General features: G+C 39.1%; 1 protein-coding gene across 11 annotated transcripts in view; it reads right to left on the reverse strand.

The window, feature by feature from the left end:
• LOC131691135 (cAMP-dependent protein kinase type II regulatory subunit) overlaps positions 1-15,090 on the reverse strand; it is a 348,167-nt gene that overhangs the window by 23,903 nt on the left and 309,174 nt on the right. For all 11 annotated transcript variants that reach the window (XR_009305723.1, XM_058977317.1, XM_058977322.1 and 8 more), the window contains 4 exons: positions 10,494-10,594; positions 10,292-10,393; positions 10,087-10,234; positions 9,944-10,019 (listed from right to left, as the gene is read on the reverse strand). Coding sequence is in view for 10 of the 11 variants with exons in the window: in XM_058977317.1 (XP_058833300.1) it covers positions 9,944-10,019; positions 10,087-10,234; positions 10,292-10,393; positions 10,494-10,594 (427 nt within the window). In the remaining variant the exon portion in view is untranslated. The remainder of the gene's footprint in view (positions 1-9,943; positions 10,020-10,086; positions 10,235-10,291; positions 10,394-10,493; positions 10,595-15,090) is intronic.

Genomic DNA, 15,090 nt, shown 5'->3' on the forward strand with positions numbered 1-15,090 from the left:
ATATATATATATATATATATATATATATATATATATATATATATATATATATATATATATATATATATATATATATATATATATATATATATATATATATATATATATATATATATATTAACTTCCTGTTCAGGAAAAACTTATACTGCGAACCGTATAGTACATAAAATATTATTTAAATTCGGTCACTCTAGAAACAAGTCATTGAAGAAACCAAGAAAGCAACCTTGCAAGTGTGGCTGGAAAGGGATGTAAGTCAAGATTGTCGGCTTCTTTGGATCAGTTCACGTTTGGACAAGTTTCGATATTGGCTACACTTGTGAGTAGACCAGTTACATAGCCAAGGTGAATCAGTAGGAGATAGGAAGGAAAACCACGAGGTCGGAGAACATCGGGATCAGTGGCGCAGTAGCGGGGGGCCCCCTTGAAATATTTTGAGGAAATTTGAAAAAGTGAATATGCTTAACAAAAATATGCCAAAAATTTTTAAATGGAATTCTCAAAGTTTCATTTGCAAAATTTATCTCGTTTCATTTGGCGCCATACGTCGACACCTACCTGTCGGCTCGTTGTGGATGCTAGCTCAACCGCTGAGGACTACAACGAGTAGATCGCGGCGAAGCGAGGAGCTAAATGGCTCCTGGTATCGTGACAAAACTGGGAGCTTATTGGTTCACGAAATGGATATCGGTACCGAGAGAAATTTCACCACATTCTGTAGTTTTTGACTGACAGGGAACATGGACTGGAGAGTGTGCGAGAAGTATCCCCATAGCGACCACCAGGCGATTCGATACCGCATCGGCCAATGGAACACTGATGCAACACGGAAAAGCACGACCGGCAAGCTAAAGTGGAAGACGAAAGTATTTAATAAAAACCTCTTTGTTGAGTCACTTCGGCGAACAGCGAAATCAAGTACGTTGATGCGGCTGATCTAACCAGAAGGATTTTGCTGGCTTGTGACGTTACAATGCCACGAAAACTGAAGCGTGCAGTAGACGGCGTGCAGCTTACAGGTTAAATGAGTAGCTCAGTACGCTATGCGCTGCTTGTCTTAGAGGTGGGCTCAGAGTGCAAGATCGGAGAATAAGAGAAGAGCGCAAGCGACGTTTCGAGAAGGTACGGACTCTTTACAACGGGAGATCAAGCTTAGTAAGCCAATTGCCATAAGTAGCTGTGCTGAGAAATAGATCCGTACTAAGTCGTCATAACGAAGATGAGGGCCCGTCCACACCAGCTGAAATATGCCCGGGTAAGTTAAAGAGGGTCTCTTCCTGAAGCACGATTCAACTACCTGGTCACCGATACCGTACGGCGAAGAAGAAGGAGCTAACACAGCCGAGTGGCAAGCGACAAACGACGAGCTCAAAGAAACGTCGGTGCGACTAAAATTAAAAAAAACCCGGTTCAGGATGCTACTGCTGAAGGTTTTAGATGATGGCAATTTCCCCGAAATGAGGAAGATACAAAAGCTGATGTTGCTGCCAAAGTCAGGGAAGTCACCGGGCCATCCAGCCTCGTATAGACCAATGCCGCAGCGCTGCACAGAAGATGGAGCCAGATCCTGAAGAGCTACTTCCAGAGTAGACTGCTGCTGTACCAGACAGACGAACAAAGGGCAGAAGGCAATACGAGTCACAGCGGGCGTTCTTCAGGGCTTCATTCTCTGTCCAACTCTTCGAAACGGGATGTCTTAACACTGCGACTGCCCGGGAAAGTGAAAATTTTGGGTTTCATGGACGACCAGGAGAAAATAACTGGGCAATAACCCAAGCATACTGTTTTTTGGTATTCATACCAAAACTTGGTATTAATTGATTATTATACCTCATTGAGGTATTAAGCAGGTATTGAAGAAACATTTTTCAATACCTGCCTAATACCTCAATGAGGTATAATACCTTATTTTAGTATTATTTATGTATTCCAGTGATTTTTTCAAATACCAAATCAATACCTTATTGAATACCTCCATAGTGTGAATTTTGTTACTGGAAGGTTGAAAAATGTTTTATTATTATTCAGGTATTATAATAACTCGTTTCATTATCAAATAGTTATTTGTAGAACATAGCTGTGTTATTTAGTTTTGGTATTTTACCTCTTATGTAGAGCTCATTAATACCATATTGTGGTAAACAGTCGTTGGTATTGATACCTAAATTTAGTATTCCGCAGTTATTTTCTTCTGCTCGGGTAACGGTGATGAATGAGACACTTGAACAAATGGAGGTGTCGGAGACGGAGAAAATAGATGCGATCGAGAGCTGGATGCAAGGGGTCGAGCTGCAAATAGCTCACCACAAAATGGATGTGTAGTTGGTCAGCAACTGCAAAGCGGTTCAGCGGATACAGATCATCGTCTAAGGGCATGTGATTGCATCGCAGCGTGCAGTGAAGCAATTGGGAGTGATAATCGACGCAGTGTTACGAAATTTAAAAATCAGTTACCTATTTCTGCTTGCATTTACCGAAACCGACAGTCAGATTCAACGCCTCTCTCATTCATTCACTTTCCAACTGACTGAAATTTCATGCAGAATCGAAAACTTGAGTACAGAAGAAATATAAATTCATTCATTAACCAAAGCATTCATTTGATATTATGTCGATAGTTTGAAGGCAGAAGTTAGCATCTTCTACATTTTCGAGCATAAGTGAACTGCTAAATCTATATCTGGTGCACTTTTAAACGATAATCCCTCTCAGAGACAGCATAGAAATAAAATTCACTTTGCTTCTGAGACCGAACATGTCCGTACCTGAAAGCGCTGCGTCGGGAGAACGAATGACGATGGAAACGAACCAAAAATTTCATTCATCGCAGCGGGCATGAATTGAATTTCGTTTTTTTCAAGTTCATGCAGCGATGTCAACTTTTTTAAGCTCTGAATCGACGACTGGTTGAGCTTTAACAACCACATTGATGAACACCTGTGAAATGTCGGTCTATTACCTAGTGTTTCGTCATCGATACTGCGATATGGGGCTCCTGCCTAGGGTGCGGCGCTGAAAACCAAGTGGAACCGCGAAAAGCTGAACAGGACGTTCCGGCTGGTCGTACAAGTTGCGATTGAGTACCGGATGCAGTATGCGTTATCGCCGAGATGGTCCCCATCTGCATCATCCTGGCGGAGGATATCAAGTGTTGCAATCAATGAAACATCATTAAACCTGAGGAAGATGAATTCGATGGTGACGTGGCAGCAGGAAGGGGACAACACGGATAAAGAAAAAATGGACCTACTGGCTCAACCAAACCAATCGAAGTGTGTCAATAGAAAGCACGGAGAGATTACTTTCCACCTACCTACCAGCTCCTACCGAGCCACGGATGCTTCAGGAAGTATCTTCATCGGTTCGGATACCCAACGTCACCACTGTACCCGGAGTGTGAGAACGTCGAAGAGACACTAGAGTATGTGGTCTTTGAATGTCCGAGGTTTGAAGTGACGTGCATGGAGCTACATAAAGCGGGAGAACCGGACATCAACCCGGTTAATGTAGCATACATAATGACAAGCGACGTAAAGACGTGAAACGTAGTAAATAGAGTTATGATGTAGATCATGACCGTCTAACAACGGAAACGATATCGAGCAACGGTTTCGGGAGAGCAATCACCGCCAGGGAACTCTCCGCAGGAATAAACTAGATCCATCGCCTAGGACTAGTCGAGTAGACTGCAACAGACCACCGTCGAAACGCCAGCGAACCGGACGTCACGATCCATCCGGAATCGCCAGACCGACCACGGCACCCCACCGGTTGTTCTGATAGACATATAGCGCAAACCAAAGAAGAATCGTTTTTGGGAGAACTGTTTTTCGCCAGGAAACTCTCCATCAGCGTAAGCTAGATTCAGCGCTGGGGATTAGACTAAATAGACCGCGACGAGACACCACCAGTCGCGGGTCTTCGGGGCACCAGTGAACCGGATGCTCTGCTTCATCGGAATCGCTGAACTGACCTCGGCACCTAGCTGATTGGCTCGGTTTCGGGAGAACTTCTCTCGCCGGGAAATCTCTGTCGATGTAGGTCAGAATCACTCACTACAATTGCAGACGAGACGGGAAATGTCACCTGCTAAAACATTGCTTAAGGTCAATTGGAGCGGGCCGTGAATCTGATAATGATATTGAGTGTATGGTTCAGATATGTTTGGGCGTAGGGACTTCGCGGTCGCGTGTTTCATCGCGAAGGGCTCGAGCGTTTGTACGTTAACGTGTTCGATCGCATTTGCGTTTTTTGCCGCGTATGCTAACGTGTTTAAATTCTTTTTATGCCATGTGTCCTTTCATATATTCGCGTGTGTTCTTGGACGATCGCGCACGGACCGTGAATTTGATACTGAATTTTCGATGTACGGTTCAGATGCTAGAAGAAAGTGAGTTCTTCCATATCGCTAGAGTTCCAGGTCATGTCACCATAGAACGTGTTGTTCAGTGGATATGAGTGTTATTTTTTAATTGGTCCAACTGAATGTATGGACCAAAGATGATACGACGTAGGGTAAAGATTTGCGGACGTAATCGATCCATGATCGCGTGAACACGAGCGTTTGTGAGATCACGTTTGTAACTTTGTGTGTGCTAAAACGTTCACCTTATTACCGGCGTGTTATCAAGTTTGCACGATCACTGGCGAAGGTGTACGTGGATGATCGTGAAGGGCTTAAGCGTTCGTACGTAAACGTGTTTGTCGTATGTGCTCGCGTGGTGTGACTTCGCGTGTATTAATTCCATTTTGTGACGCCATTCACATATTTGCCTGTGTTCTTGGATGGATACGTGGACCGAAGTTCTGATATTTAGTTTTCGGTGAACGGTTGAGATTCTGACAGAGAGTGAGTTACCCCATATCCCGGGGTCATGTCGCCTTGGAATATGAGAATTCTCTTTTTTAATTGGTTCAATTGAAGGCATGGACCTAGACTGCTGGTACCGGGGATAGAGGCTTACGGAAGTGACCAATTCATGATCGCGGGAATTTGTAGATTATCATTTGATTTTTATAAGCAAATCGTTACTTTTTTGATTCAGTGCATATAAATGAATTGCATATAATTTGTATATATAACTACAAGTCAGTTTGACCTGAGACCCTAACCATAATTCAATTTGGAGTTCATAGTAAGAGTAGTAAAAGATGACAAAGCCCGTTTGCTTTTGGCCTTCATGGAAGGAGTCAAAGCTGGCGTGGGGTACATTTGTACCCCATTGTACGGTTGCCGTTAATGTTTCGTTCTGTAAGTGTAAATGTCACTCGTGACCAGTTTAAATACTACTTAAGTAACAGTTATTATTATATAATCGTTTTTAATAATTTATTCAATTAAATTAATTTAATTTGAAATAGAAAAAAGTCATTCTCATTTACGCTGATTTTTACTGTTATATTTTCTATTTTTTATACTTTTTAAAAATAATGGCTTGTGAGTATAATTTACGCACAGTAACTGCTGTAACAGTAGTGCTTCGTGTTACCAATGTATTACTGGCAAGAAATATTTTTTCATTTCAATTTCCGTCCTATTTCGTGGAATTTTCCAAACCCTGATTTTTCAATTGTCACTCTTCCAAATATTAGCATTTTTCCAAAATTAACGAGATTCCAATTATTTCGTTACATTCTTTCCACTTTTAGAATAATTTAATTTTTTTCTAATCGGTTGAATGTTCGCAAAGTTTTAGTAATTTTTGTGAGAAAAGCCAAACAGCGATTTTCTCACTTCTTGTTTTGTTCAAGTCAATTTATGCACCATTGTTTCAACAAATTCCGTAACTTTACCTACACAGTTGTTTTCTCAATTAAAAAACAAAGAAAATGATATAGGGTAATTTCGGGAGAGACGCCGCGTCGGATGAAACGTGCGGCATGCACTTTCTATATCTTGTATATGGGGTCACTTTTATACGGTACGGGAGCCCGGGGCTAGTTGGCGGTTGGGGTAAGTTGGCGGAATCCCTTTTTCTCTGTTTTTATTAGACATGTAGCGCTGCCTCTTCTTGTGTACCTCAAGTTGTGTGAAACCCGTTATCCAATGTGGTTTTGTTGCAAAACGATTTGTTTGGTGCAAGTTGTGGGTGATATTGTGTTTTAGAGTATACCAAGTAAATTTTCTAAATTATAAATACATTGCGTTATTTAGGGTGATTTTCAATCTATTTCCCGAATGATTATATTTTTCGATAGCGCGTGAAAAGAGCTTTCAGTATCCCTATAGATATTACACTATCCACAAACGAAAGTTATTTTTTAAATAGTTTTTAATAAAATATACGGTTGGGGTAAGTTGGCGGTGCTGCAAGCGGGGCAAGTTGGCGGTAGTATTTACAGTGCAAAAAAAATGTCATCAAAAAAATTTATTTCTGGAATTCATTCCAAAGCAAGAAATCATTTGTCTTGTGTATCTCGCCAATGTAGGAGACATTTATTCCGGCCAATTGCATGAAGAATTTCGAAAATTTGCTTTTGAATAGGGAGTAGGGGAGACCGGGGCTAGTTGGCGATGTTTTCAGCTTTCATTTTTTACCTCTTTGATTTTGGTAGATCTTGCAAAATAGAACACGTTGCATGAAAGGGTAGACTGTTGGCAACATCTCTGAATTTTATTAAAATGTTTGATACGTTCTCTTCATTTCTAGAGACAAAAATATGTGACGCGGAAAAGCCGCCAACTTACCCCTTCCTCGGGGTAAGTTGGCGGTATGTCTGGTGTAAGTTGGCGGACTGCCAGAAAATAAGCAATCCAATGGAAATACAATTACATAAGTGGTACATATGAAATATGCCGATTGTCTTTTCAATAAAACTGTATATTATTCGACACTTTTCATTATATTTCAGTCTCAATACCCCGGCATTTTGACTTCGACGCGTACTCCATATTCAAAAGCAAGTTTTCCAAATTCTTCAGGCGATTGGCTGAAATAGTTGTCCCTTGCGTTGACGAGAGACACAAGAAATTTTCTCTTACTTTGAAATGAATTCCTCAAATGAAAATATTTGATGACTTTTTTGCATTGTAAATAGTACCGCCAACTTGCCCCGTGTGCGTTACCGCCAACTTACCCCAAGCGCATATTTTACAAAAAAGGATTCAAAAAATTACTTTTGGGTATGAATAGGTATAATATCTATACGGATGCTGAAAGCTCTTTTCACGCACTATCGAAAAATATAATCGTTCAGGGAATAGATTGAAAACCACCTTAAATAACACAAAATGTTCAAAATTAAGAAAATTTACAAAGCATGCTCAAAAACACAATATCGCCCACAGCTTCTACAAAACATAATGTTTAGCAACAAAAACACATTGGATAATGCGTTTCACATTACTTGAGGTACACAACGAGAGACAGCGTTTTATGTCTAATAGAAACGGAGAAAAGGGGGTTCCGCCAACTTAACCCAACCGCCAACTAGCCCCGGGCTCCCTACGCGTCAAAGTCAAAATCCCGGGGTATTGAAGCTAAAACATAATAGCAAATGTCGGTTTTTCTCGAAAAGACATTCAGCACGTTCCAAAAGGACCCTTGAAGTAATTAAATCTCCATTTGATTGCTTAGTTTTTGGCGTATACACATACCGCAAACTTACCCAGTGGCCGGGGTAAGTTGGCGGGTTTTCCGCGTCACATATTTTTGTCCCTAAAAATGGAGACAATGCATCAAACTTTTAAAAAAAATCAGAGATGTTGCCAACAGTCTGCTCTTTCATGCCGCGTGTTCTATTTTGCAAGATCTACCTGCATCAAAGCGATAAAAATTGAAAACTGAAAACACCGCCAACTAGCCCCGGTCTCCCCTAATATGATATTGTAAGTTTGTCTTTTGAACAATTACAATACTGGAGATATAAAATAATACTTATTATTAACTCACAAATTTTTTATTAATGATTATGTGTTGTTGCAGTTGCATCACGATGTGCCGAAAAAATTTCAGTACCGCATTAAAATTTCGATTTTTTTAATGTTTCGATTTTTTTCTTGGTAAATCATGTATCGGTAGAATAGCTGTGACCTTTAGGAAAGTATTCTGATCATGATTTCGGTCATCCATGATTTCAGAAGATAATGGTGTCGTGCGGCATCTCTCCCCTACAATGGGGAGAGATGCCGCATCAAAATTTCGGGTGAGATGCCGCACTCGATGGCGGAAGATACGTAGCTAAAATGTATTTTTTGTCACCTCGGAATGTCCCTGAATGATCATTTGCGTCAACGGACCTAATACAGTGACATATAGAACATATAGTGACATATAGGATTATAAGTCTATTTATCTATAAATTTAAACGGGCAATATGTACCTAAGTATTAGTTACTTCGGTTTATTCTTTAAAGTTTCAAGCACTAATTTTCGTGAACGCATTGATTTGTAGTGATGTCAATAATGAGATAAAAACGAAAATTTCAACGAATGGATGCTTTTGTAAAATGAATCTTTCAAGAACAAACCTAAATTATATAAATTAATTGTCAGGGGAAAGAGCCAAATGCTGCTTTTAAGGATCCCCTACCAACACAAAGATATATACTACCTATGATCGAATAGTTGTCCCGTTTTATATGGGATTTCCTATCTTTATGGGACTGATATGCGATCATGGGCAGTATATCGCTCGTACGAACATATAAATACATAGTACCCTTGATAAGGTTACTCCAACTTAACTGTTTTAAAATATTGAATAAATAAATGGTTCTGGAAATGGTAGTACCCCCTTAAGCAAAGTGAAGATGCTAGCCGATTTATTGGTGTAATCAAACTTCATTAAACTCAGTTGAAGACACCTAATCACAAACATCAACGAGAGCTAAAAAATACTTTTGTTCATCATTTTTCAGTTTGGGATCAAGGTGCGGCATTTCACCCGCACATGCGGTATCTCTCCCGCAATGACCTTTTTTTTTTTAAAATGTTCGTGGAAATTTGATGATTTTTTTTCATGACAAAAACTATTTCTCAGTATTTTAGAAACTTGTCGCAATTGATAAAAATGATTTCATGAAATATTTAATGGTTTACTTTTAAGCAGGATCGATTTTTAGTAATGTGCGGCATCTCTCCCCAAATTACCCTATTATACATTTCTTTTATTTGTATTTTTACCTACGAAAATTGCGATCGAACGCGTGGGGTACGTTTGTACCCCAGTGTAACGTTCTAAGGTAGAAAAAGTAAGTGTAACGTTCTAGGGTTAAACACTCGCAGTATCATTCTTTCACAACATTTTTGGATACCAACGGATACTAACCATTCCTTCAGGATTTACTAGTAGATTGATAGTACTTTGAAGATAACAATATTTCCTCTGCATATTTTACATCTTTTTAAGAAAACTGGCTAAGTAATATGACATTTTCAGTTCAAGAAACAGTTATAACTGCTTCTACAGCGTAGCGTTTGACAACGTTCAACGAAGTTGTGGGCTTTTGGGATATCTAAAACATTGCAAAGAACATTGTTGTAGGGAAATGAAAACAACAAAAGTTATTGTAAAAAACTGATTTTGAAAGATTGCTTAGGAAGATGTCACTATAACAACGAAATATCTGTAATTAAAGAGTCCATATCTTCAGTTGAATTGCTAAAAATAACATTTTTTACAACTTTGCTGGACTCCTTTTGACCACTGTGTATTATATTGATCACAATAACCACTCGAGTATTCGCCTTTAAAATGTTCACGAGATCCCAATAAACCGACTTTTGAATAATAATAAGACTGGAAGAATAATTCTGTGTTGCAATTTTCTGAAATCAAGCCTTACGAAAGCCAAAACAGGTTTGGACTTTTTATTAGAATTAAGTTATGAATTTTGTCGGAACAGCAAGTTCACAATCGGTTACCGGTGTTTGGAAATGGAAACTTTCTTCTAATGATACTAAAACACTGTGTGAATAATTGTAAATCATCGGTTACTCACCCTGTTTGATGATTCTGTCGCCCTTTGAGTATGTTTTTGGTATAAGAGCATCGGCCAGGTTCATGCGTTCGTAATTCTATGAAAGTAAATCAGATAAAGAAACCTTCACAAACACACTTTTCAGTAGCATAGTGATCACAAACCTGTAACGTCTTTAGCATAGGGACCGCATCGAGTAGTGCTTCATACATTTTTCGTTTCCTGAATGCGGACTTGAGCAAAATTCTTCGGAACGTTTGACGATCCATGGCCCATAGCTGGCCTTCCGTTTCCGCTTGGATTGTGGCAGCCCTTTTAAGGAAAAAAAATAGTACCACGAAAAAGGGTATTCTTAATCGTAGATGTTACCTTGGCATATTGTATAACAGAGCCAGCTCTCCAAAACTACCGCTATTCTGGTAGGTGTGTATGTGTTTCTGATCTTCGCCCACGTATGCTTTGTAAATGCCCCTGTAAACAAAGGAAACATTAGACAGGATTCTATTCAAGACCAGCAAGACCATCAATTTATGCATTTCGTTTGAATCTTGTTTGAAACATCGGTACTTACGATTCAATGACGTAGAAGTTATCCCCGTCATCACCTTGCTTGATAATATAATCTTTTGCTTTGACTATCTTTTCGAACATAGCATCCAGCACTTCGTTCATCTATAGAGAAAGAAAAAAAATCGAATATATTCAGTATGTGCAGTTAAAACTTTTAGAACTATCCAATTCTCCACGAAACTGAAAAGTTTGCGAAAAGAAATCATAAAGTATGCGACAGCGGGAGGATTGCCTGTGTGCGGAAGTGCAGCAGCATCGTTGCTGGGATCCAACCAAAGTACGGCGTAACGTTCGATAATACTTAATGGGGGAAGTTTGATTATTAAAACTGCTATTGAATACGTTATATATTCATTGTGAAGCAACCTTGTGGTTTGATGAGGATTTTCGGTATCCGTATTTAAGATTGTTTCGTCGCATTATGTAACATTCAATCGCGAGCACTTCTACTCCTACGATTGAGGTTTAATCGATGGTCCCTATGGCATGTGAGTTTTCTTTAATTTGGTTCGATAATTTGACCTACACATTTCGTAAGGCAGACTCCGTTCTTGGGAATAACATTCATTAGGAGGATTAATTTCAACATCGGAGTAGTAGCGACCGTACCGACCTGAACGGAATCTTTTAACTGAGAGCTGGCATCGCAATACCCGGCACATGACCAGACATTTCGTGGCACGGCGTACATATACTAGGCTAGCTCGTTAGAGTGTAAACATTTGACGAGAGCGCGTCACAGAAATCGTCGGCGCAAACAATTACATGAAATTCATATATTGTTTGCTGCTAACGAATGATCGGCACCTGGTAAATCACAAGGAAGCTATGCGGATGTCCAAAACCTTTGGTATGATAAGAAAATTACGGTGGGATATGTTTTCTATGACATGCATCCAAATTTCCGATTTACGCTAATAATCACATAGATGCACTGATTATCCACTGTGTCTAGTGTAATTATGGCGTAATTTGCGTCAAAAATCCATTGCATACAGTTTTTTCCACCGTAAGAGCTCAAATATTGTCAATTAACAACTTTCGAGAAATCCGTTTGTTTATCTCAACGATTTCTCTGACGTCACCGAAAACTGTCAATTCGCGGAATAGCAAGCCTCCTTTCTGTGAGCCGTGTTTCGTGGCAGCTGTCAGTACAAGCGTAGAAACTGCTCTCCATAAGTCCAATACGCCGCAGATGCGCATCCAACGTGTAGTTGTTGGATATGACCCGGAATATCACATAAATGAAATCTTGCCGCATATCCTGAACCAAGGTTTCGGCGATACCTTCGGGAGAATATTGTATAGCGATCGTCCGAGCTCCCCAATGTTCCAAAAAGTTCGCCAACGGCCTCTGACGAGAAATACAGAAAAAATCACTGAAGTAGATAGGCCATTCTTGGGTGTCACCTTATAATACGCCCACCTATGCTAGAGAGTTCGCTATCTTGTTGCCCGTAATAGAGTAAGGCGAGGGAACCCAAATAAAGGTAAAGTAGGTAAAGCAAGTAGGTACTCCAGCATTTTTCTTGGGTAATACGTAAAGTACTTTCCAGAAATGGGGCGTATCACTAAACCATACACTGTCTGTAACCATGAAGGAATGATCTGTGGGCAAAGAATAGTAGCTAATTTTGTGACGTTAGCTGAAGCAGGGTCATAAAGTTTGAACGAAATAGTGGTACAGGCCCGAATCGATTATCCACAGTGCTCAGAAACAGAAGCGGATCCAGAAAAAAAAATTCGGAGGGGGTCCGAAATTGCGATTTTGAAATGTTTATTGTACAATACGTAATATGTAAACCCCTCATTTAACTAAACTCAGTATTGGTGGTCGAATATGGTTTGGAATAGTTCTGAGTTGAAACGAATTTAAAATAGAAACTATTTTAAAATTTCTCAAGAAGTTAAAAATTTTCGGGAGGGTCGGACCTTCTCCCTGGATCTGCCACTGCTCAGAAAGATTATACTCTGGAGGAATTTCACGAACATCCGTCCGAAAATGGTTCGATTCCGATGAAATTTTTCAAGATTCATCGGCATGGGAGACTAAACTTTTTTCACAGTCAAAAGATCATTTTGACTCAAGAACAATTTTTAAAAGTGCCCAATGTTTTTACATTCAGCATTTAAAAAAATTGTCCGATTACCATATTTCATACAGCAAGACTATTTGAGAAAGTGTAAAAACGAAAACTTCAGCACGAAACCAAAACAAATATATGTAAAAAACCTACCTTTATCCATGTTTTTTTATTTTTTTGTCAATTAAAATCCTAAGAGAAAAGAACCATTTCAAATGTAATTGCATTATGAAGAAACAGTCAGTAAAAAAGTTTTTCTAACAATAACTTCAAACTAGTTTTTAAATTTCATACAAATTGAAAGAGAAAAGTCTAATTTTTTATAGAATATGATTCTGAATGTTATTTCAAATCAAAATACTTTTGATCAAAATCTTCCAAAATGTGATTGTTTTTTAAGATATTTGAGATTTTGTTTCAACAAAAACATTTAATTCGTGAAATTATGCCCTTTTCATAGGTTATTCGTATTTCTCCATAATGGACTCAATAAAATAATTATTGTTTTAAACAAGAAAAATAATTGTTTTAGTGTATTTGGATCATAGAGAAGCTATCAATAAGTTTTCCTAACAACAACTTTCAAGATATTTTATACTTCATACTACTTGCAGTGAAAAATACTATTTTCCTAAGAAGTATGATTCTAAGTACTAACCAAATCAAAATTCAATTAACAAAAAAGAGTCAAAAATGCAGTAGATTTCGAGATACTTTAAATTTTGTTACAACAAGAATAATTTTTGTTTCATTACGACCTTTCCATAAGTTATTTGCATTCCTCCATCAGGATGGTATTAGGAACTATTTAAAAACTATAAGAAAACAATGAATATTTGATTCAACTAAACCATAAAACGGGTGTTCAATAAAAAATGAGAATAATTTCAATGCCTTTCCGTAATTAAAGTAATGAGCGTATTTTTTTTTCTCTCCAAGAGAATTGCTCTCAGGACTCCCTAGAAATGGGTGGCATGTATCTTTTCGCTCGGGTGCTGTCAGTTCAATCGAAGATGGCGTCAAAACAGCACAAGCACTCCGCGAGCGTGTTGTACTGTTTTACGAAACGCGTGGTCATCGTTGGAAAAAAGTTTATGGTACTTTCGAGACGAAAACGTGCCCGTGAGTACAGTTTACCGTATCCTGGCATCCCTGAGCGTGAAGTGGAAGGCCAGTGATGCCACATTCCAGGAAATGACAGTTACTATTCCAGCGACCAGTCGGCCACACCCACGAAGTAAAATGTAGGTTTAAGCATAAATTTTAATAAAAAGTTATGCTGTACATCACCATATCGGACAGAGGGATTTCAAATCCGTGGCTCAAGTCGAGAGGTTTGGCAATCAATCAACGAGTGTACCAGGAGAAGTGTCATGAGAAAATTCTTCTAACGTTCTTAAAGAAGCATCATGCGGATGGGTAGTCGGTCTTCTGGACGGACAAGGCGTCTTCCCATTACGTCAAGAAGACGCTGGAGTATCTTGAGCAGAAAAAGATACCGTACGTGCCGAAAGAAAGGAACCCGGCCAACTTGCCCCAGTGCCGTCCCATTGAGGATTTTTTCGGCTCCATCAGTGCCCTAGTGCACAAAAATAATTGGCGGCCAAGGATACGAAGCAGTGGAACACCAGGATCCGGAATTCTATCCGGAAGATGGACTTCAGTGCCGCCCAGCGCTCTTGTGATAGCATCGCGATTAAGTTGCGTTGTACGGCTGACCAGGGCCCCTTCTCCAATATTCACGTTTTTTTGAAGAATAAACATTATGTTTTTAATAAAAAAAAATACTGAAATCGTTCAAAAATTAATTTTAGCTACATGACTGAAAAAATTCTCGTTTTTTATTGAACTCCCGTTAGTTCAATCATCACGAACTACTACATTTTGGAAAATCTTAATTTTTAGGAATCAAAATATATTGGCTCGATTGGCAGGTTGCCTATGCCATTCTGAGATTTTTGCCTTGCCATGTCGTCTCATCACTTTCCTGATGGGAAGGGAAAGGGACGTGAAAGAAAGAACGTAGAAAAATGAAAAATGACAACACAATAGCATCACAACACAAAACAATAAACAGTCTGGTTTCTTCACTCCCGAAAGAATGATGAACCCTACTTACTGATAAAGCCTTTAGCTCTTTATCACACTGGGTTAGAAACAATAACATATCCTTGAGTTTTAGCTCCCTGTACATATGCAGAGGCGACGCGTCGGTACGTTCAACCTGTTCATTGAACAGGTAAGCCAAATCAGACAAACCGAAACCCATTTAAAGTTTAAATTAACTGTAGAACCCTTCAAAATATTTTCAATGAAGGGAAAAATAAAACACTAAATTTATTCAGATTTGAACGATAAACCAACCGGTCTCCAGTAAAATTTCAAGAAATTCACCAGTTCATACTCAAACATGCACGCATCTCGTACTTTCACCGCACGCTTTGGATGGAGCAGCAGCAGCAGCCTGAGAGCCATGAACGACGGTTTTTTTATTCTCTTTTGCACCGGTTCAAA

The sequence above is a fragment of the Topomyia yanbarensis genome, chromosome 3, assembly GCF_030247195.1.
Source record: "Topomyia yanbarensis strain Yona2022 chromosome 3, ASM3024719v1, whole genome shotgun sequence".
NCBI lineage: Eukaryota > Metazoa > Arthropoda > Insecta > Diptera > Culicidae > Topomyia > Topomyia yanbarensis.